Raw genomic sequence first — 24472 nt, 5'->3', positions numbered from 1 at the left:
CTTTCCACAGAGCATGAATGATTATTGTTCAATTACTGTGTAAATGTACATTAATACATACGATGTGAACTAACACTGTTTCTATAGCTTGTAGTAATGAGAATCAGAAACACTTTTTTTATAATCCCCGAGGGGAATTAAGATTTTCAGAGCACGATCCCATTCAAAAAAAAAAATATTCAGGCTAAGCCTGGGCCCCTGGAGCATACTTGCCAACCCTCCCGGATTTTCCGGGAGACTCCCGAAATTCAGCGCCTCTCCCGAAAACCTCCCGGGACAAATTTTCTCCCGAAAATCTCCCGAAATTCAGGCGGAGCTGGAGGCCACGCCCCCTCCAGCTCCATGCGGACCTGAGTCCGCTTTCCCACAATATAAAGAACGTCTACAGTAAAGCAGTCCGTCTGCCGTAAACAGCAATGTTGTGACACTCTTAAACAGGACAATACTGCCATCTAGTGCATTTGTTGAAAGCACTTTTGTGCGTGCCACACAGCAATGTATAATCAGAGAAGGTGTTCAGCATGGTTAGAAAGATAGTGACAGAGAATAGAACAAGGATGGACAATTCAACCCTTAACTCAACAATGAGTAGATGAGTGTTATGTGTGTGTATATGTGTAAATAAATGAACACTGAAATTCAAGTATTTCTTTTGTTTATATATATATATATATATATATATATATATATCCATCCATTCATTTACTACCGCTTATTCCGTTCGGGTTCCCCACCTCCGGAAATTGGAGGTCTCAAGGTTGGCAAGTATGCCCTGGAGAGGGGGTTCAGACTGAGGCCAAGGGGGAAAAAAACTCATAGCTATAGCACACATAAACATGTGTGTAAGAGGGAAACATCAAAGAACACAAATGACATTAAAAAAGAGCAGAGCTGATGCAACCAGCCTTTCTACACAGCCACAAATGTAAATAAGAAAAAATACATATACACTGTGGTGGCCTCTGCGGTGTTCCATGCCATCATCTGCTGGGGTGGGGGGGTGATGGCCAGAGACAGGAGCAGACCCAACAAAGCAACCAAGAGCCGACTCCACCCTCGGCCGCCCACTAACTCTCCACCAGTGTCCAGTCCGTATGGATGAGCAAGGATACATCCAAGAATACCTGCTCATTCAGCCAAGACACTGTGAAGCTTGTCCGTCCCGGCACTCAGCTCCAGCTCCGCAGCCCTGTCTCTTCATCCGCATTTCCTCCAGTCTCTCCAAACGGACTCTGGTGTGGCAGAGACCCAGCAGCTGGTCTCCATGGCCAAAAGGCTCCCGGGAGGCAGATCCAGAAGTTCACAAAAAAGCACCGCAGAAGTCACGAAAGTGCCACATGAAAAGAAGAGGGAAACATCAGGAACACAAAAGGATGACACGAGAGCACAGAGCTCCTGCCACCACCAGCCATCTTGGAAAAAAGACTTGTAATAAATGTAGTATCTAAAAAATAACCATATTAATAGATGTAGTCAGGGATTTTAAAGAATGATGTGGGAAGTCCATAAAGTACAAAGAACATGCAAATGGCTGTATTGCTTTTATTCCCCTTTCCCATTAAATGTTGGACCTCAATTCATCTTAATTTAGACAAATAACTGACATGAATTGCTTGTATGGCCCTGATTAAAAAAGATGACGGATGTTGTATCAGTTAAAAATATAATTCTATTCATAATACAGCAGACAAATCGGAGCGGCGTTAACTTTTTTTAAAGCTTCGCCATAAGATTCTGTGGCTGACTGGAAGAGTAGTGAGCCACCAGCCTGTCAGCTTCCCTCCGGCCAGTGAGAAGGGCTCCATGGACGGTGGAGTAGTAGGTAGGATGAGTCGCCTCCCCGGCAAACAACACCTGCAGGGGCTGCAACCAAAATGTGTGTAAGTTAATGGGAACACTTGAAAACAAATTCCGCAATGTACACAAACTTGTGACGGTGATGGCTTCGAAGGCAGAGGCTCCATCAAGTTCTCCAAGTCTTGCAATGAGCAACCTTTAGAAGGGTAACTGTACGATCCGCATGTCCAGGGGTTGTTAAACCATTGAGAGCGCAGGATTCTGCGTGGGCTGATGATGGGGTTGCCTAAAACACGCACGGTTAGTGTCAACTCTTTGTGTAAAAAAAGCCATAAAAGCTACCTATTCACCTGTAAACATGCGGACGAGTTGGGTGACGGCGTGCAGGACCTCCTGCTCAGGTAAAGTCTCCATGTACTCGGACTCATGCCCGGCGATCCAGCCACATAAAACATGGCCGTACCTGAGGGTTATCTCAGTTTTTATCCAGTAAACTAAGTATGCAACAGCAACAAGAATGTTTAAGGCACTTTCAACACCGTCATTGTCCAATCAAAACCATGTACAGTGAAACACCCGGAAGCCTTAAATAATTTGGAGTTCAACCAAAATCTTGTGGAAAATAGTCTGAGAGCTTTCCTCTTAACCCTTTTGTACACTCCTAAATAACCCTCACACATAGAAACTCACCTGACTAACTCACTTTCTATCAGTGGTGTGCCGTCAGGGCCAGCAAGGCCTTCTCTGCTGGCCTAACATAACCAGAAATCATGATCATAATTATAGATATAATTCTTTTTTTATATAATTTCCCCAAATATCTAAAAGTATTCATATTCTCTTCATGTCATATTATGCTCGTTCCAGTGCTGTTGTTTTTAGGTTAGAGTTTGTATCCAATCAGAATTCAGCTAGCTTATGTAGCCATGCTGTACCAAATCTGCCCGGGGCCTTCAGAATCAACAATGCGGGCATCCGTGCACTGTAAGTGATCGGGCACATACAGTTGATAGATAATTGCGATAGCCAATCAGATGACGAGTTGTTGTCAGTAAGGACTTCTAGATGGCCTCACGTTGAACGTGACGTTTACGCGTCCTGTGATTGGATACTCACTGGGACTGTGAGTGGATGAATTTGAAGAACACATAGAGTTGAGAGACAGTTGCGATAGCCAATCAGATCACAAGTTGTTGACAGTAGCCTATCTAGGTAGCCTGATGTTAACGAGACTGTGAATGGATACTCACTTGTCACTCCAAAGTGAGTATCCATTCACAAGTTGCAACTTACTGTATTTTCCGCACTATAAGGCGCACCGGATTATAAGGCGCACCTATGCATCCATTAGATGGAGCTGCGCTAAAGGGAATGTCAACAAAACAGTCAGATAGGTCAGTCAAACTTTATTAATAGATTACAAACCAGCGTTCTGACAACTCTGTTCACTCCCAAAATGAATAAACAGCTGTTTTATTATTTTCCCCGAGGTAAATTCAGTGACGTGGTGTTTTGTTTATCTTTTAACAACAGCAAGGTATAACATGTAGTGCAACATTTATATCACATAGTGGAGGGGAACTTTTCCCTGATTCAATAAACACGTAAAAAACAGCGATACTGTTACGGTAAATCAAACGTTAGTGCAATCACAATATAGTAACACTCGAAATAGTGCAGAGCAATAACAATATATCAATAACTCAACGTTGATCAAACATTAAAAAGGGGAACATTATCACCATTTCAGAAGGGTTAAAACCATTAAAAATCAGTTCTCAGTGGCTTATTTTATTTTTCGAAGTTTTTTTAAAAATTTTACCCATCACGCAATATCCCTAAAAAAAGCTTCAAAGTGCCTGATTTTAACCATCGTTATATACACCCGTCCATTTTCCTGTGACGTCACACAGTCATACTTGCCAACCTTGAGACCTCCGATTTCGGGAGGTGGGGGGTGGGGGCGTGGTCGGGGGTGGGGCCGGGCGTGGTTGGGGGCGTGGTTAAGAGGGGAGGAGTATATTGACAGCTAGAATTCACCAAGTCAAGTATTTCATATATATATATATATATATATATATATATATATATATATATATATATATATATATATATATATATAAAATCTACATCCTGAAAATATGCAAACAAAACTGTGTTTAGATAAATAATTGATACTTCAAACTTGCATAAATAAATATTAAGGAATATAACATAACTTGGCTTCTGAGAGTTTCAAAATGTAATGAATAAAATGCTAAAGTTGTTGATAAACAAGCAATTATTTTAATAATTAAATATGGTCATTTTAAATGAATTATTATGATATTTTAAAATCAATTATTACAAATATGTTTTTTTTTAAAGTATAATTCTATGGCTGGATGTAATAAGGAGTCACGAAAAAATACAAATAAAAATACAATTAATTTTGATGTTTTTAGCAAAATATAGTAAAACTGTATTTAGTTTAAAAAAAAAAATTAATAAATATATTTATTTTTAGGTAAAATAAACATAATACTACAATTTATCTCTAGTCTGGATGATTTAGTTCTTGTCACCCTGTTGTCCTCCCATCATGAAAAAAGGCTGTCCTCACTCAGGTCCGCATGGAGCTGGAGGGGGCGTGGCTTCCAGCTCCGGCTGAAAATCGGGAGATTTTCGGGAGAATATTTGTCCTGGGAGGTTTTCGGGAAAGGCGCTGAATTTCGGGAGTCTCCCGGAAAATTCGGGAGGGTTGACAAGTATGCACAGTGATGCCAATACAAACAAACATGGCGGATAGAACAGCAAGCTATAGCGACATTAGCTCGGATTCAGACTCGGATTTCAGCGGCTTAAGCGATTCAACAGATTACGCATGTATTGAAACGGGTGGTTGTAGTGTGGAGGCAGGTAGCGAAAACGAAATTGAAGAAGAAACTGAAGCTATTGAGCCATATCGGTTTGAACCGTATGCAAGCGAAACCGACGAAAACGACACGACAGCCAGCGACACGGGAGAAAGCGAGGACGAATTCGGCGATCGCCTTCTAACCAACGATTGGTATGTGTTTGTTTGGCATTAAAGGAAACTAACAACTATGAACTAGGTTTACAGCATATGAAATACATTTGGCAACAACATGCACTTTGAGAGTGCAGACCGCCCAGTTTTCATCAATTAATATATTCTGTAGACATACCCTCGTCCGCTCTCTTTTCCTGAAAGCTGATCTGTCCAGTCCAGTTGGAAATGCATCTGCTTTGAGTGTCGTAGGATATCCACACATTCTTGCCATCTCTGTCGTAGCATAGCTTTCGTCAGTAAAGTGTGCGGAACAAACGTCCAATTTCTTGCCACTTTCGCATCTTTGGGCCACTGGTGCAACTTGAATCCGTCCCTGTTCGTGTTGTTACACCCTCCGACAACACACCGACGAGGCATGATGTCTCCAAGGTACGGAAAACAGTCGAAAAAACGGAAAATAACAGAGCTGATTTGACTCGGTGTTTGTAATGTGTTTGAGAAAATGGCGGATTGCTTCCCGATGTGACGTCACAACGTGACGTCATCGCTCCGAGAGCGAATAATAGAAAGGCGTTTAATTTGCCAAAATTCACCCATTTAGAGTTCGGAAATCGGTAAAAAAAATATATGGTCTTTTTTCTGCAACATCAAGGTATATATTGACGCTTACATAGGTCTGGTGATAATGTTCCCCTTTAATGTCACGCAACACAACACACAAAATGAACATGTAAAGATCACTTTATGAAGTTATTCCTCATCCACGAATCCCTCCAATTCTTCTTCTTCAGTGTCCGAATTAAACAGTTGGGCGTCTCGTCGAAGTCGTCATTAATGGAGTCAGTGTCACTGCTGCTCTATTCCCGTGTTCTACAGCCTGACTGATCGTCTTAAGCTTAAACTCTGCGTCGTAAGTGTGTCTCTTAATAGGAGCCATTTTGGGGTCTTTACATAAACAAACAAATGGAAATCAAAACGGCACGCCTCGCGCAGTCATATATCCCAGCATGCACCGTGAGCTTCTTCTTCTTCAACGGGGGAAAAAGAAGTTGGCGGCTGCTTACCGTAGAAGAAGAAGCGCTTCTTCTTCTACGGTAAGCAGCCGTAGAAGAAGCGCTTCTTCTTCTACGGGGGAAAAATAAGTTGGCAGCTGTTTACCGTAGTTGCGAGACCTAAACTTTATGAAAATGAAGTTTAAGTTTGTTGTGGCTCAATATTGGTCCATATATAAGGCGCACCGAATTATAAAATTGGAGGTTTTTAGGTGCGCCTTATAGTGTGGAAAATACGGTAGCAGGAAGCAGGAAGTGTTGCGCCGTAACCCACAAAGAAGGAGAACAAACGTTGATTAGGTGGCAGATATATATTTGCAAGGCCATTTTCAAGAAGGATATTTAAAAAGAAACTACATCCTGTGAGACGATGTCGGCCAACCCCGGAAGCTAGCTCAGCTGTTCCGGCCATGAAATAGGGAAATGCTCGCCATTTCCATTCGAATCAACCGACTACGAGCGGCACCACCGGCTTCTATGGCGTCGAATGGGTGCTACAACTTGTGAGTTCAAATATTTTATTTAGCTTTTTTTTCACGTTTAATATGTTTTTTGCATAATAAATAATATAAGATATGTTTTAATTGCTGATGCGGGTTCATTGATTTTTAAATGCGCCAGAAAAAAACCTATTTTGTACACTGTTAAGGTGATTCAATGCTCAGTAGGGCGTAAATGTGTTTCTCTATAGTATTTCTCCTGCAATGGTCATGTGGTGACATCAATTATGGTATTTTGAGAGGTAATCATTAAAGTCGGACATCACTGAATGCCTAGGTGGGAAACGTACGGCCCGCCACTGCTTTCTACCATGGCTATACAATACTGTATCCCCGGTCCACTAAGATCCAAACACCACGTGTTAAACAGCACGTGCAATCTAGACATTGCGTGTACTATTAGTGGTAGTGTTGCATGCGATCTACTAACATTGCACGTGCTATTCATAACTAGTGCAGACCGCCTTATTTAAAATAAGTTTTTGCACGTCTATGCGGCTTTCACCATGGGGACCCTGCATCATAAACTACACATTCATTTTATCATGCTCATGCCTGTGGCATTTTGCTATGTTTGCAAACATACAGCAGACACGTAGCACTTTTTATGGGCATTTTAGAAGCAGCTCTGGAGTGCATCTACAATGAAACCTACTTTTCTTTAGCGCCGAAAGTGCACTCATTAGAGAGAGGCTGCACTTACTGCGCTCAAGACTAGGGATGTCCCGATCCGATATTTGGATCGGATTCGGTGCCACACGTCCACACCATCAAAATGCTGAGGCAAAAATTTCCACATCAACACCGTATGAAAAAATTAGTGATTATTTTAGTTGTGATTTCCTTCTCTGCATGAAAGTTTAAAAGTAGCCTATATTAATGCAGTATGAAGAAGAATGTTTTAATGTAGACATGCAAGCCTTGAAAGAAAATGTTGAAAATCAAGACTACATTTCCTGCAAATGGGTGCATTTCTACCCTATATTTTAACTTTAGATTTATTCTCATATCAAACTCTTTTGGCTGTCTTTTTGACACTTACATCCGGCGCCCCCCTCCACACCCTGGATTATAAATAATGTAAATAATTCAATGTGATTATCTTGTGTGATGACTGTATTATGATGATAGTATATATCTGATAGTATATAACTGCATCATGAATCAATTTAAGTGGACCCCGACTTAAACAAGTTGAAAAACTTATTGGGGTGTTACCATTTAGTGGTCAATTGTACGGAATATGTACTTCACTGTGCAACCTACTAATAAAAGTCTCAATCAATCAATCAAAACACATAGAATCATCATACTGCTGTGATTATATGCATCAAGTGTTCATTCAAGGCTAAGGCAAAATATCGAGATATATATTGTGTATCGCAATATGTCCTTAAAATATCGCAATATTAAAAAAAGGCCATATCGCCCAGCCCTAGTTCAATGATGCCATTTCTGTTTGTCATGTATAATTTTGTCTATTTTGTGTTTATCCTTGAATAAACAGGTCAGTTTTTTGTTACCAACCATTGTGTATTATTCAAACTCCCCTAATTCAGCTGGCTAGTTGTTATCAAGAGTACTAAAACCCTTTTCAACATGATTCTGACAACTAAGTAGGCTAAATAACTTTAAACTTTAATACATGCTCGGATAGGCCAGTATCGGTCAGTATCGGTATCGGTCAGTATCGGTATCGGATCGGAAATGCAAAAACAATATCGGTATCGGATCGGAAGTGCAAAAACCTGGATCGGGACATCCCTACTCAAGACGCAAAAAATGCATACTCCAAGAATTTTTTTTCATACAGGAGATATGTTAATATATATTACAGGTGAAAAAACAAATGCCATATTTGTTTTTTAATACAGGAGATACTGTACCTTTACACTAAAACTGAAAATGAAGTGCCCTGTAGCTCATTGATTGATATTTTACATGCGCTTCTTCACGCAAAACTGAGCACCCCCACAGATCGGGTAAAACATGTTTTATGCACAAATGACTGCTGACCTTTCAGTGGGTTCTACCACAGTGAAGCCAAATAATTTCTTTATCCAAGATCCCTGGACATCCTGCACCTGGTCCACTATGGCGTCCTGAACCGTGAAACACGTGTTATTCTTACTTATTGTGGCCCACGCTTCGTTACAGAGGGTGAAAGAAGGCAGCGATTCAAAGATATTCCTCACAACATGACCTTTTCTGTTATCATTGTTTAGCTACAGCTGTGATATTGGATGTGACAACTCACCTCATCCTCCCACACCAAGTAGATGACCTGGCAGTCGTCGTCCCACCATGGCGAATCGAACTCCACAAATATTTTATTGTTGGTGCCGAAGCCAAATCTCTGTACAGAGTGCATCTTGTGTAAAGGAAGAGGAGGATGGAACAGTGTGGAATAGTGCTTCTTTAGGTAGCCTGGATAAAGACAAGTAAGGACAAACTAAAATTAAGATTTACTCACAAGGAATACAAAGTACAGTATGGCGCTTTTTACACTGGCATTTTTACCTACTCAGTGGCCTAGTGGTTAGAGTGTCCGTCCTGAGATCGGTAGGTTGGGAGTTCAAATCCCGGCCGAGTCATACCAAAGACTTTAAAAATGGGACCCATTACCTCCCTGCTTGGCACTCAGCATCAAGGGTTGGAATTGGGGGTTAAATCACCAAAATGATTCCCGGGCGCAGCCACCGCTGCTGCCCACTGCTCCCCTCACCTCCCAGGGGGTGATCAAGGGTGATGGGTCAAATGCAGAGAATAATTTCGCCACACCTAGTGTGTGTGTGACAATCATTGGTACTTTAACTTTAACTTTAATGACACAGAATGGCGTCCATCTAACAAGTATCAAAGCTGCAACTAGCTGCAAAATGAACAGAAGGCATTTATCCACCTGTGGGTTTTTTACGAACCCCTCTATTGGCCAACTTTTCGGTTTACGGGCTTTTGTGCCGAGCCAAATGTGCCTTAGTGTGCGAGCCGTGTGTTCATTCATTGTGTCCCGCTGGCAGCCATTTTGTGCCTGCTTGCATTGAGGATTTTTGTGATTTGTATGTCATCGTCATTGTTTTGGCTTGTTAATGAAGAAACTTATGTTAGTTTGATATACACTACTATGTAGCACTTGATATTGTGTTCAAAGTGTACAAACGTTTGCTAAAATATGGACTTTTGTCGAAGTTGGAACCCGTTATTTATATTTACATTGTTTCTTTTGGAGACATGTGCTTCACTATACAAATGTTTTCATTTACGAACCCTTTTCAAGAACAAATTGAGTTCTTAAATCGAGGGTCCACTGTATTGCAAAACCCAAAACCAGTGAAGTTGGCATGTTGTGTAAATCGTAAATAAAAACAGAATACAATGATTTGAAAATCCTTTTCAACTTATATTCAATTGAATAGACTGCAAAGACAAGATATTTAATGTGCGAACTGAGAAACTTAATTTTTTTTGGCAAATAATCATGAACTTAGAATTTAATGGCAGCAACACATTGCAAACAAGTTGGCACAGGGGCATTTTTTAATTAACAACACTCAGTAAACGTTTGGGAACCGAGGAGACCCATTTTTGAAGCTTTTCAAGTGGAATTCTTTCCCATTCTTGCTTGATGTACAGCTTAATTTGTTCAACAGTCCGGGTTCTCTGTTGTCGTATTTTAGGCTTCATATTGCGCCACACATTTTCAATGGGAGACAGGTCTGGACTGCAAGCAGGCCAGTCTAGTACCCGCACTCTTTTACTATGAAGCCACGTTGATGTAACAAGTGGCTTGTCATTGTCTTGCTGAAATAAACAGGGGCGTCCATGATAACGTTACTTGGATGGCAACATATGTTGCTCCAAAACCTGTATGTACCTTTCAGCATTAATGGTGCCTTCACAGATGTGTAAGTTACCCATGTATTGGGCACTGATACACCCCCATACCATCACAGATGCTGGCTTTTGAACTTTGCGTCTATAACAATCCGGATGGTTCTTTTCCTCTTTGGTCCGGAGAACATGACGTCCACAGTTTTCAAAAACAATTTAAAATGTGGACTCGTCAGACCACAGAACACTTTTCCACTTTGCATCAGTCCATCTTAGATGAGCTCGGGCCCAGCGAAGCCGGCAGCGTTTCTGGGTGTTGTTGATAAATGGCTTTCGCTTTGCATAGTAGAGTTTTAACTTGCACTTACAGACGTAGCGACGTTAAGTATTTTGTCTTTGCAGTCAATTCAATTAAATATAGGTTGAAAAGGATTTGCAAATCATTGTATTTAGTTTTTATTTACGATTTACACAACGCTCCAACTTCACTGGTTTTGGGGTTTGTACAACCACAGCGTTTGTTTTTCACAAAGCAACATGTCATCCAGCAATCAGATTATTATTAGTTTGACAACGTCAAGTGCCAGCCTATACGGTGGCACCTCAACTTAAGAGTGTTTTGATATAAGAGCTGTCTCTCGGCTAACTGTTATGTTATAAGTTGCAAGCAAACATTTCAGTTACAAGCATCCCTGCCATTAGTTGGCGTAGCAAATGTAACATTAAACCTCTTAAGATCTGCTCAAAACATCTGGTCTTACTCCCTAGCATTAGCTTAAAGCTAGAGATAGACATAACTTTGTTTTTCTAACCATGGCAAGTAAGTAGGTGAGTGTGAAGGACAGTGCTGAGAAGAAGAAGCACAGGATATTCATTGAATTAAAGATAAAAATCATCAAAAACATTACCGAGCATGTTGCCGACTTGGCGAAGCAATTCCAGCGTATCACTGCCAGTCTGCACCATACTGAAGCAGAATATGTCGACGTTAAAATAATATCGAAACAGTGGACATTCTTCCATTAAAATATGAAAAAGCTGCTGATGGTGTGTTTGACGGAGAAGCAGCTGGAAGGAGATACCCTAGAAGTCCATTCTCACTGTAAATGCTGTACCTTAACTTCATAAAACTACTGTAGTTGTTAGTAGTACATTCTATTGTATTGTTTTTATACAAAATATCTTATCTAAAATGTATGTTACATATTAAAATGGTGCTGTTGGGGGGGAGGGCAAGCAATAATTAAGTTGTTTTCAATGGGAGACTACTGTGCTTGTAAAGTCGGTAGGGTTATAAGACATTAAGATCCAGAACAAACCGATTTAAGAACAGTTTTTATGTATTTATTGCCCTGAAGTATTAATTCTCATATTTGTGCAAGACCGCAATGTTTACACAACTGTTTTAACTAACAAATACTCAAACTGCCAGGGATGTGAAAAATATTGTTTTGTATCTGTATTTGTACTTTTTGTGCCTGATGTCATTGCACAATGTGTGCAGTGACAATAGTGACTCTTTGAAAGAAGCTTTTTAAGACCACATAGGAGCTGATCGAAGACTACTAGTAGTGCACTCTTCTACACGCCATCATACCTAGAGGCACCGTCACGATCACATGATCAGCAGCCACCCTCTCCCCGTCTTCGCACTCCACAGTCAGGTGTGTGTCTGTCTTCTCTGTGTTGTTCCAGTGGATGCAGCGCACTGGCTTATTGTAGGTCACCAGATCAGCGGGGAGCTCAGACATCAGGTTTCTCAGGAGACCTTCATAACCACTGGAATAAGGCAGAAAATACAACATAAGATGAATAGTCTACTGCAGGGGTGTCAAACTCATTTTATCCTAGGGGCCGCATGGAGGAAATTCTATTCCCACGCGGGCCGGACTGGTAAAATCATGGCATGATAACTTAAAAATAAAGACAACTTCAAAATTGTTTTCTTTGACCAAAAATAGAACAAGCACATTCTGAAAATGTACACATGACAAATAATCCTCTTGGCAAAACACTTCAAATTAGTGGAAAATTGGTGCCGTTTCCAAAACACCATGAACTTAGACTATGTCTCAAATGTTTTTACAAAGCCATTAAACTTCAAGCACTTCCTGTTCAGCATTATCATGTTGGCAGTTCATTAAAGACGTGTTCGGAAAAGCAACAGAGTGTTTCCTCAAACCACCACTTTGGTGACATCCACAACTGCCACAACACATTCACTTACCATCATTCAAATATTACAATTATAATTAGAGATGTCCGATAATATCGGACTGCCGATATTATCGGCCGATAAATGCTTTAAAATGTAATATCGGAAATTATCGGTATCGGTTTCAAAATGATCGGTATCGGTTTCAAAAAGTAAGATTCATGACTTTTTAAAACGCCGCTGTGTACACGGATGTAGGGAGAAGTACAGCGCGCCAATTAACCTTAAAGACACTGCCTTTGCGTGCCGGCCCAGGCACATAATATCTATGGCTTTTCACACACACAAGTGAATGCAAGGCAACATTGGTCAACAGCCATACAGGTCACACTGAGGGTGGCCGTATAAACAACTTTAACACTGTTACAAATGTGCGCCACACTGTGAACCCACACCAAACAAGAATGACAAACACATTTCGGGAGAACATCCGCACTGTAATACAACATAAACACAACAGGACAAATACCCAGAACCCCTTGCAGCACTAACTCTTCCGGGACGCTACAATATACACCCCCCGCTACCCTCCCCCCCCCACCTCAACCCCGCCCACCTCAACCTCCTCATGCTCTCTCAGGGAGAGCATGTCCCAAATTCCAAGCTGCTGTTTTGAGGCATGTTAAAAAAAATAATGCACTTTGTGACTTCAATAATAAATATGGCAGTGCCATGTTGGCATTTGTTTCCATAACTTAAGTTGATTTATTTTGGAAAACCTTATTACATTGTTTAATGCATCCAGCGGGGCATCACAACAAAATTAGGCATAATAATGTGTTAATTCCACGACTGTATATATCGGTATCGGTTGATATGGGAATCGGTAATTAAGAGTTGGACAATATCGGAATATCGGATATCGGCAAAAAAGCCATTATCGGACATCTCTATTCAAATATTACAATTATAATATAATCAAAACAATGATCAAAATGACACCCTGATAGCCGAATTAAAGGTAACATAACTACAAACGTAACCAATGTGAACATGGTAGATTTAATCATAAAATAAAATAGAACAAACAACAAATGTGGAAACACACGTTTTTACAATGGAGTTCAGGGTGCACATTTTGCCGTCAACAAACTGCGAGCGCTGCATGGAAATCTAACTACAATTTACATTTAGAACAGCAGTTTCTTTCATTAACAAATTGCAGCTCATGTCATACTTAAACTTATTTTGTGGGCCGTAGGCCGGATTAAACCTGTTCGCGGGCCTGATATGGCCTCCGGGCCGTACGTTTGACACCCCTGGTCTACTGTGTTTAAAGACTAATAATATACTGTTGCAAGTTGGATTATTAAAAGTTGTATTACAAGTTGAACTACAAACCCTGGCAAGGTGCAATCAAGTCCCAGCGTAGTTTTATAGAGGCCATAAGCACCCAAGCCGAGGTCATCCATGCTGTGAGTTCCATTAACAGAACATTCCACCTTCAAAATGGTGCTGATCATGCACCGTAATAAAGATATTGTGGCTGCATCGGTTATTTTCCACTTGTCGGCTGCTCTTCGTAGCACCTGCGTCGAAACAAGACAAATGTTACGGTCTATTGCTGTGGTAAAAGACTGATGTGATTGATGGTCATACCTCTGCACGGATAAATTGACCCACGGTGGGCCAAGGTTCTCCTCCTCTCTCCTGAAACTCTGAGCTCTCATTCAGCAGCTCATCAAACATCTCCTTGGCAGGATACACATCCTCAAGGCTTAACTTGCGACCTTTGATTAAAAAAAAACATAAATACTGTATAAGATCACAATTCTAACTAGAAAATGCCATTTCGGTACAAATTGCGTGTGAATGCTGCAAAGCCCAAGCTGTACTGAAATGCTAACAGTTAGCATGCTAACCAGATAGCATCGTAATGAAATCTAGGACTCCTGAGTAATGTACCAACAACATTTGAAAAAAAAGCTAGCATACCAAGATGCTAAAGTTAGCGTGCTATAAGTTCAATACAAGTGTGAAATAACAACATATTTCACTCTGAAGTGTGTACTTGCAAAACTTGCTGAAAAGCTCGCATGCTAACAGCATGTGTGAAGTAGCAAACTATTTCACTCAGAGATGTATACCTGCAAAAAATGAGCTGAAAAAGATAACACCTGTTAGCACGGAGGCTAACATTAGCATGCTAGCAGTTAACATATGTGAAGTAGGAATATATTTTAAACTGGGGTGTATACCTGTAAAATTAGCTAGTAAGCTAACATGCTAACAAATAGCATATGTCAAGTTACAAAATACTTGACTCTGAGGTGTATCCTAGGAAAAATCTGCTAAAAGCTAGCATGATAAAATTAGCATGCTAGCAATTGGCTAACATTGTCAAGAAGCAATTTTAAAAATTGGTTGAGAAAGCTGGAAGTGATAGCACTTTTTGATAGACAATAAGTCAGTGGTTCTTAACCTGGGTTCGATCGAACCCTAGCAGAAGTCAGACTGATTTGCAGGTGTGTAATTTGTTGTGAGTTTATGCACTGTGTTGGTTTTGTTCTTTGAACAAGGTGATGTTCATGCACGGTTCATTTTGTGCACCAGTAAAAAAACATGGTAACACTTTAGTATGGGGAACATATTCACCATTACCGTAATTAGTTGCTTATTAACATGCAAATTAGTAACATATTGGCTCTTAACTAGTCATTATTAAGTACTTATTAATGCCTTATTCGGCATGGCCCTATTATAACCCTAACCCTCTAACCCTGGCCCTAACCCTCTAGTCTAACCCTAACCCTAACCAAATAACTCTAAATTAAGTCTTTGTTACTTAGAATATGTTCCCCTAGTGTCCAAAAAACTCTAAATTAAGTCTTTATTACTTAGAATATGTTCCCCATACTAAAGTGTTACCAAAAACATGTAACTTTGTCTTGAATTTGAAAAAAAAAAAAAAAAAAAAATATTTTTCACTAAAGAAGGGTTCGGTGAATGCGCATATGAAACTGGTGGGGTTTGGTACCTCCAACAAGGTTAAGAACTACTGCAATAAGTGATATACCGTAAGTGGAATGCCCTACCGGTAACAGTTAGAGATGCTACCTCAGTAGAAGCATTCAAGTCCCATCTTAAAACTCATTTGTATACACTAGCCTTTAAATAGACCCCCCCTTTTAGACCAGTTGATCTGCCATCTCTCTTCTGCTCTGCCCCCCTCTCCTGCGTGGAGAGGCAATTAGGTGACCACAGATGAGGCGCCAGCTTTTCAAAGTCAGGACCCGGGGTGGACCACTCATCTGTGCATCAGTTGGGGACGTCGCTGCGCTGCTGACTTGTCTCCACTCAAGATGATCTCCTGTTGGCCCCACTATGGACTGGACCCTCACACTATTAACTAGATCCACTCGACGTCCATTGCACCGGTTGCCCAGGGAGGGTCCCCACATCTGCAGTCCCCTCCAAGGTTTCTCACTGTATCCCATTGGGTTGAGTTTTTTCTTGCCCTGATGTGGGATCTGAGCCGAGGATGTCGTTGTGGCTTGTGCAGCCCTTTGAGACACTTAACTAAACATAAATAAACTTTCATTGATTGATGATTGATTGGTATAGGAAAGTGGCAAAATCTGCAATTTTTTTTGCACACAATAATTAGATAGTCTGAATACCCTGAATAACTGGAAAGGTTTGAGGGAGAAAGGGTTGAAATAGGTGAAAATGTGGATGAAGTAGTAAGAAAAAAGGTTGGAACAGTGATATTGAAAAAATAGGGAAGTGTTTGAAGTTTGGCAAATTGTTGGTTTGACTGTCCAGGATGACTAGAATGTGTGGAATTGAAAACAATTATCATTGCTGTGAAAAATGTCCCCATAAAAAAATAAAACAAAAACAAATGTGTCATGAATGAGCTGAACATTTAAAAAAAAAAGTATGTCACACATTTTAGTACTAGAATCAAAGTCACCTGAGCTGGTGAAGACATTGGGCACCCAGGGAGGATGTCCCCCGGTGTCCATGGCTTGGTTCTCTGGCTTGAGGGACCCTGGATCCAGCAGTCCATATTGTCGAGCCAATAAAAACACTGGGTTCTCCTCGGATGGCCCGTGGATCCAGTTTGCACCGATCTCTATTATGTTATCACCTACAGACAGAAAATGTATCCAAGTCGAGGTTGTGTTTCTTCTACACTTTAATTATTACACAATTGTTACATGATTAACTAATGTCTTCGATAAGTACGGTTTAATCTGGGCCTTTTTGCGGCCAATGGCGGAAATTAAATAAACAACAAGAAAAAACAGTGGAACTGGAATAAATAAAGCACAAAGGGACAATGTTAAGTGAAAAAGCTGTAATGTTGATACAGTTGTACCTCAATTTAAGAGAATTTTGAGAAAAGAGCTGTCTCTCTGCTAATAGTCACAGGCAAAAGTTTAAATCACAGACATCTCCACAATTAGTTGGTAACTAATGTCACAGTCAACCCAGTAAGATTCGCCCAAAACATCCGGTCTCAGTTGCTCGCATTACCTACTGTACAGCTACATAGAGATGGACATAATGTTGTTTTCCAACCATGGGAAGGAAGAAAGTGAGGGTGAAGGACAATGTTGAGAGGAAGAAGTGGATGATATTCATTGAATTAAAGAAATAAACTAGAGATGTCCGATAATGGCTTTTTTGCCGATATTCCGATATTGTCCAACTCTTAATTACCCACACCGATATCAACCCATACTGATATATACAGTCGTGGAATTAACACATTATTATGCCTAATTTTGTTGTGATGCCCCACTGGATGCATTAAACAATGTAACAAGGTTTTCCAAACTAAGAGAACAACTTCAAGTCAAGTTATGGAAAAAAGTGCCAACATGGCACTGCCATATTTATTATTGAAGTCACAAAGTGCATTATTTTTTTTTAACATGCCTCAAAACAGCAACTTGGAATTTGGGACATGCTCATCCTGAGAGAGCATTAGGAGGTTGAGGGGGTTGGGGTTGAGGTGGGGGTGGGGGGTGGGCGGGGTGTATATCGTAGGATCCCGGAAGAGTTAGTGCTGCGAGGGGTTCTGGGTATTTGTTCTGTTTTGTTTATGTTGTGTTACGGTGCGGATGTTCTCCCGAAATGTGTTTGTCATTCTTGTTTGGTGTGGGTTCACAGTGTGGCGCATAATTGTAACAGTGTTAAAGTTTTTTAAACGGCCATCCTCAGTGTGACTTGTATGGCTGTTGCTCAAGTATGCATTGCAATCACTTGTGAGTGTGTCAAAAGCCGTAGATATTATGTGACTTGGCCGGCGCGCAAAGACAGTGCCTTCAAGGTGTATTGGCGCTCTGTACTTCTCCCTACGTCCGTGTACACAGCGGTGTTTTAAAAAGTCATACATTTTACTTTTAGAAACTGATACCGATAATTTTAAAACCGATACCGATAATTTCCGATATTACATTTTAAAGCATTTATCTGCCGATAATATCGGCAGTCCGATATTATCGGACAATCCTAAAAGAAACCATCAACAACTAGGGTTGTACAATATACCGGTACTAGTTTAGTACCGTGATACTAATGAATCATATTCGGTACTATACCGCGTCTAAAAAGTACTGGTCCCCGCCCTACTTTTTTTTTAACGGGCATGACAGTGCGTCGTCGTCACGTTGTGACATTGCTGGTTTTACGAGTAGAGTAGCATGTTCGGCAGTGCATAATCACAGAGTACTTACAAGCAGACACAGTGTGTAGACAGGAAAGGGAGAACGGATGCATTTTGGCTTAAAAGCTGACGATAAAGGTGAAGCTATAACACTGAAACGCCCTCAGGAAGAGGTGCTTTAAGACATGGCTAGCTAGCTAGCAGCTAACGTCCAGCCGCAGTCGGCAGTGTTGGAGCTACTTCTAAATCACTAATCCTCGTCTCCATGGTGACAAATAAAGTAAGTTTCTTACAAGTATCATCCCTGCAGGACGAGGAATAAGTAAACATGCTTCACTACACACCCTAGCTCACCGGCGTCACAATGTAAACAAACGCCATTGGTGGATCTACACCTGACATCCACTGTAATGATACCAAGTACAGGGGCGTATCCAGTCGATACTACTATGATTACATCGATATTTTTTAAGCATCACAAAATCATTTTTCGTTTTTTCAAGTTTATATTATGTTTATAAACTCAGGAAATATGTCCCTGGACACATGAGGACTTTGAATATGACCAATGTATGATCCTGTAACGACTTAGTATCGGATTGATACCCAAATTTGTGGTATCATCTAAAACTAATGTAAAGTATTAAACAACAGAAGAATAAGTGATTATTACATTTTACCAGAAGTGTAGATAGAACATGTTAAAAGACAAAGTAAGCAGATATTAACAGTAAATGAACAAGTAGATTAATAATTCATTTTCTACCACTTGTCCTTAATAATTTTGACACAATAATAGAATGGAAAATGACACAATATGTTAATGCATACGTCAGCAGCTAAATTAGGAGCCTTTGTTTGCTTACTTACTACTAAAAGAAAAGTTGTCTCGTATGTTCACTGTTTTATTTCAGGACAAAATTGCAATTAGAAACATATGTTTAATGTACCATAATATTTTTTGTTCAAATAAAGCCAATAATGCTATGTTTTTGGGTCTCCTTTTTAGAAAAGTATCAAAATACATTTTGGTACCAGTACCAAAATATTGGTATCGGGACAACCCTATCAACAACATGACTGAGCGTGTCGCCAACTTGGTGAAGAAATTTGAGCCTATCACTGCTAATCTGCACTAGCGTGGGTTTTCCTTGATTGGCGACACTAAATTGGCCCGAATGTGTGAATGCGATTGTCAATGCTTTTCTGTCTGTGTTGGCCCTGCGATGAGTTGGCGACTTGTCCAGTGTGCACCCTGCCTTCCGCCCATGTGCAGCTGGGATAGGCTCCAGCCCCTCTGCGGTAAAAAAAAAATGGATGGATGGAAAACATTTTGTTTCTAATGATTTCACATTTCTGGACTCAAACAGGTTCACTAAATCACATTAACTCACCACCACTCAATTTTATAAAATTCTATAGCAACTTATGGATTTTAATACATTGAAAGTTTTCCTCGTGAGGAACCCTAAAATAAAGTATATCAAACATGTAAATAATTTTTTTCAAGCTGGCTGACATCATTGGGTCATATTGGAGGGTGTATTGGATACCAATTGGAGGGTGTATACACCCTCCAATTGGTATCCAATACACCCTCCAATATGACGACCCACCAGCAACTAAAACAAGAAAAAACAGAAAACGGGACAACATACTTTGGTACAACCCCCCATTCAGCAAAAACGTCAGCATGAACATTAGACGCAAATTTCTTGCACTCATTGACAGGCACTTGTCACGAATTGGTGGTGACGAACCCAAGATGCAGAGATGGCAGGCTTAGTGCAGGAAAACATAATTTAATGTCCAAAATTCAGAAAAAACACAAACCAGTAACCAGGAACAGGCAAACTGGAAACAGGGAACAAGAAACCAGCAAACAGTAAACAAGGAACTTGAGGACAGTAAGCTGCAAACAGTTATCAGCATACAGGATACAGCAAACAGTCCACAGCATACAGCTTGCAGTTTACATCAAACAATACTTCACCACTGACTGGAGGGCAAGGCAGGTCTAAATAGCATCCGGCTGATTGACACCAGGTGTGGCCAGCTGCCAATCAGCCGCAGCTGAGGGGAAACAGCGCTCAGGTAGACAAGCAGGAAACTGAACAAAAGTAAAAGCGCTGACAGGAAATAAAACAAACTAAAACATAACCAAACTGTCAGTGACAAGCCTGACAGCACTTCCCCCAAAAATATGTACTCTGGAAGATATTTAACAGGAACACCTTGAAACTTAGCTGCGGCTGCATGATGAATATCAAACAAACCATTGACTCACACAACAAAAAGATTCCGAGCACACACAGACAAGCAACCGCTAACGACTCTAACTCCACAGATAACTGCAATTGCAGACAAAGGCTTAATTGCCCACTTAACGGAAACTGTTTAAAAACATCAGTTGTTTACCAAGCCAGCGTCACCCGCACGGACACCGAGACAACACAGAGACATATATTGGACTCACAGAAAACACCTTTAAAACCTGTTACAACAGTCACACAGCATCATTCCGTAGGCCCCAACTCAAGAACTCCACAGAGCTGAGCAAATACATATGGACTCTTAAAGACAATAAAATTGATCACGCCATTACATGCCGAATTGTCGCATCCAGCTCATCATACAACAGTGCAGCTAAAAGATGTAACCTGTGCCTGAAATATTTTTTTTCAAATTATATACCACCCCAGAATGTCCACATTAAACAAACTGGTCTCAACATGCCAGCACAGAAGCAAGGCACTACTGTGTAACAATGGCCACACCCCCATGTAATGTACCCTATATATATGTAACAACCACAGACACTTCAATAAACTCCCCTGTAGAGCAGTAAAACCTGCAAAACAGGCTTGTAGGAATGAAATTGCCATTGTGTTTTTTACTGACCTAACGTATATAGAGTCAAAAGTTTACATACACTCATAAAGACAATAATGTCATGGCTGTCTTGAATTTCCAATTATTTGTACAACTCTTATTTTTTGTGATAGAGTGATTGGAGCACATACTTGTTTGTCACAAAAAAACATTCATGGAGTTTGGTTCTTTTATGAAATTATTATGGGTCTAGTGAAAATGTGACCAAATCTGCTGGGTCAAAAGTATACATATTTGGTTACATGTCCCTTGGCAAGTTTCACTGCAATAAGGCGCTTTTGGTAGCCATCCACAAGCTTCTGGTTGAATTCTTGACCACTCCTCTTGACAAAATTGGTGCAGTTCAGCTAAATTTGTTGGTTTTCTGACATGGACTTGTTTCTTCAGCATTGTCCACACGACTGGTTTGGTATCCGTTTGAAGAATTACGAATGTATTGAAACGGATAGTGTGATTGAGTGTAAATGGACAGTAACGGACACATCAATTGGGATATCCATCTTTTCCCCCCCTATCAGGACTTTGGGAAGGGCATTCTAAAACCTTAATTCTAGCCTGATTTAGCCATTCCTTTACCACTTTTGACGTGTGTTTGGGGTCATTGTCCTGTTGGAACACTCAACTGCGCCGAAGACCCAACCTCCGGGCTAATGATTTTAGGTTGTCCTGAAGAATTTGGAGGTAATCCTCCTTTTTTATTGTCGCATTTACTCTCTGTAAAGCACCAGCTCCATTGGCTGCAAAACAGGCTTGGAGCATAATACTACCACCACCATGCTTGACGGGAGGAATGGTGTTTCTGGGATTAAAGGCTGGGTATTGTGGCCAAACAACTCAATTTTTGTTTCATCTGACATCACATGGACAAAGATAAGACCTTCTGGAGGAAAGTTCTGTGGTCAGATGAAACAAAAATTGAGGAGAGGGGGTCTATTAGAAATGGTATTCAAACACAAGTGTTCCAACAGGACAGCAGAATGAAGAGATTCGGCATACTTCTTCTCCTAGAGCTCCAGCTCTAGTCCGAAGCTCGCTGAAACAAAATAAAGCTGTTTGTTAGACGATTCCTCTTTGGCGTCTTCTTGGCTCATCACGCAGCAAACAGTCACTCTGTCCTGGGAGAGTGACACGACCAACAAACATACAACAATATTTTTGACCCAGCAGATTTGGTCACATTTTCAGTAGACCCATAATAAATAAATTAAAGAACCAAACTTCATGAATGTTTTGAAGTATGCGCTCCAATCACTCTATCACAAAAAAATAAGAGTTGTAGAAAGTAATGGAAACTCAAGACAGCCATGGCATTATGTTCTTTACAAGTATATGTAAACTTTTGACCATGACTCTATATATATATATATATATATATATATATATATATATATATATATACATATATATATATATACACACACACATATATATATATATACATATATGTATATATATATATATATATATATATATATATATATATATATATATATATATATATATATATGTATGTATATATATATATACATATATATATACATATATATACATATATATATACATATATATATATATATATATATATATATATATATATATATATATATATATATATATATATATATATATGTGTGTGTGTGTGTGTACAGCTCTGGTAATGGGTACATTCGCACCCACCTGCACAAAGGTACTTCAAAATGTAACAATCAAAATACAAACCCCGTTTCCATATGAGTTGGGAAATTGTGTTAGATGTAAATATAAACGGAATACAATGATTTGCAAATCATTTTCAACCCAAATTCAATTGAATGTACTACAAAGACAAGATATTTGATGTTCAAACTCATTAACTTTATTTTTTTTTTGCAAATAATAATTAACTTAGAATTTCATGGCTGCAACACGTGCCAAAGTAGTTGGGAAAGGGCATGTTCACCACTGTGTTACATGGTCTTTCCTTTTAACAACACTCAGTAAACGTTTAGGAACTGAGGAGACACATTTTTTAAGCTTCTCAGGTGGAATTCTTTCCCATTCTTGCTTGATGTACAGCTTAAGTTGTTCAACAGTCCGGGGGTCTCCGTTGTGGTATTTTAGGCTTCATAATGCGCCACACATTTTCAATGGGAGACAGGTCTGGACTACAGGCAGGTCAGTCTAGTACCCGCACTCTTTTACTATGAAGCCATGTTGATGTAACACATGGCTTGGCATTGTCTTGCTGAAATAAGCAGGGGCGTCCATGGTAACGTTGCTTGGATGGCAACATATGTTGCTCCAAAACCTGTATGTACCTTTCAGCATTAATGGCGCCTTCACAAATGTGTAAGTTACCCATGTCTTAGGCACTAATACACCCCCATACCATCACAGATGCTGGCTTTTACACTTTGCGCCTATAACAATCTGGATGGTTCTTTTCCTCTTTGGTCCGGAGGACACGACGTCCACAGTTTCCAAAAACAATTTGAAATGTGGACTCGTCAGACCACAGAACACTTTTCCATTTTGTATCAGTCCATCTTAGATGAGCTCAGGCCCAGCGAAGCCGACGGCGTTTCTGGGTGTTGTTGATAAACGGTTTTCGCCTTGCACAGGAGAGTTTTAACTTGCACTTACAGATGTAGCAACCAACTGTAGTTACTGACAGTGAGTTTCTGAAGTGTTCCTGAGCCCATGTGGTGATATCCTTTACACACCGATGTCGCTTGTTGATGCAGTACAGCCTGAGGGATCGAAGGTCACGGGGTTAGCTGCTTACGTGCAGTGATTTCTCCAGATTCTCTGAACCCTTTGATGATATTACGGACCGTAGATGGTGAAATCCCTAAATTCCTTGCAATAGCTGGTTGAGAAAGGTTTTTCTTAAACTGTTCAACAATTAGCTCACGCATTTGTTGACAAAGTGGTGACCCTCGCCCCATCCTTGTTTGTGAATGACTGAGCATTTCATGGAATCTACTTTTATACCCAATCATGGCACCCACCTGTTCCCAATTTGCCTGTTCACCCGTGGGATGTTCCAAATAAGTGTTTGATGAGCATTACTCAACTTTATCAGTATTTATTGCCACCTTTCCCAACTTCTTTGTCACGTGTTGCTGGCATCAAATTCTAAAGTTAATAATTATTTGCAAAAAAAAAAAGTTTATCAGTTTGAACATCAAATATGTTGTCTTTGTAGCATATTCAACTGAATATGGGTTGAAAATGATTTGCAAATCATTGTATTCCGTTTATATTTACATCTAACACAATTTCCCAACTCATATAGAAACGGGGTTTGTAAATGACTTTTTTTTGTTTACTAGGGCATGCATATATAACATGCATTAGTTTGACCATTTAAAATCAACGATAATAAAAAGGAGATGCTTGGAAATAGCATAAAAATGCCCCAAAAACTTGTAAAAACGCGATTCATAGCGTTACTTTTTGGTGTAACCATCATGAGTGTTCTGTTCAGGTATATTTCTTTTATATTTTGATAAATCCTCATAAATAGGTATTGATCAATCTTTAACAAACAAATTCTTAACAAACACACATTTA

General features: G+C 40.0%; 1 protein-coding gene across 1 annotated transcript in view; it reads right to left on the bottom strand.

Annotated features, from left to right (window-relative positions):
• Window positions 1-1528: 1528 nt before the first annotated feature.
• Window positions 1529-24472, bottom strand: part of paox (polyamine oxidase) — a 23970-nt gene continuing 1026 nt past the window's right edge. Inside the window, exons 2-10 of the mRNA XM_061951885.1 lie at window positions 16325-16501; window positions 14008-14138; window positions 13750-13937; window positions 11791-11972; window positions 8620-8789; window positions 8379-8464; window positions 2148-2260; window positions 1929-2083; window positions 1529-1863 (exon numbers count right to left, since the gene is read on the bottom strand). Coding sequence (XP_061807869.1) covers window positions 1714-1863; window positions 1929-2083; window positions 2148-2260; window positions 8379-8464; window positions 8620-8789; window positions 11791-11972; window positions 13750-13937; window positions 14008-14138; window positions 16325-16501 — 1352 coding nt within the window. The 3' untranslated portion in view covers window positions 1529-1713. The remainder of the gene's footprint in view (window positions 1864-1928; window positions 2084-2147; window positions 2261-8378; window positions 8465-8619; window positions 8790-11790; window positions 11973-13749; window positions 13938-14007; window positions 14139-16324; window positions 16502-24472) is intronic.

This window comes from Nerophis lumbriciformis, linkage group LG02, assembly GCF_033978685.3.
Source record: "Nerophis lumbriciformis linkage group LG02, RoL_Nlum_v2.1, whole genome shotgun sequence".
In the NCBI taxonomy this organism is placed as follows: Eukaryota; Metazoa; Chordata; class Actinopteri; order Syngnathiformes; family Syngnathidae; genus Nerophis; species Nerophis lumbriciformis.
Note: the sequence above shows the minus strand (reverse complement) of the source record. Positions and strands in the feature narration are given on the sequence as shown.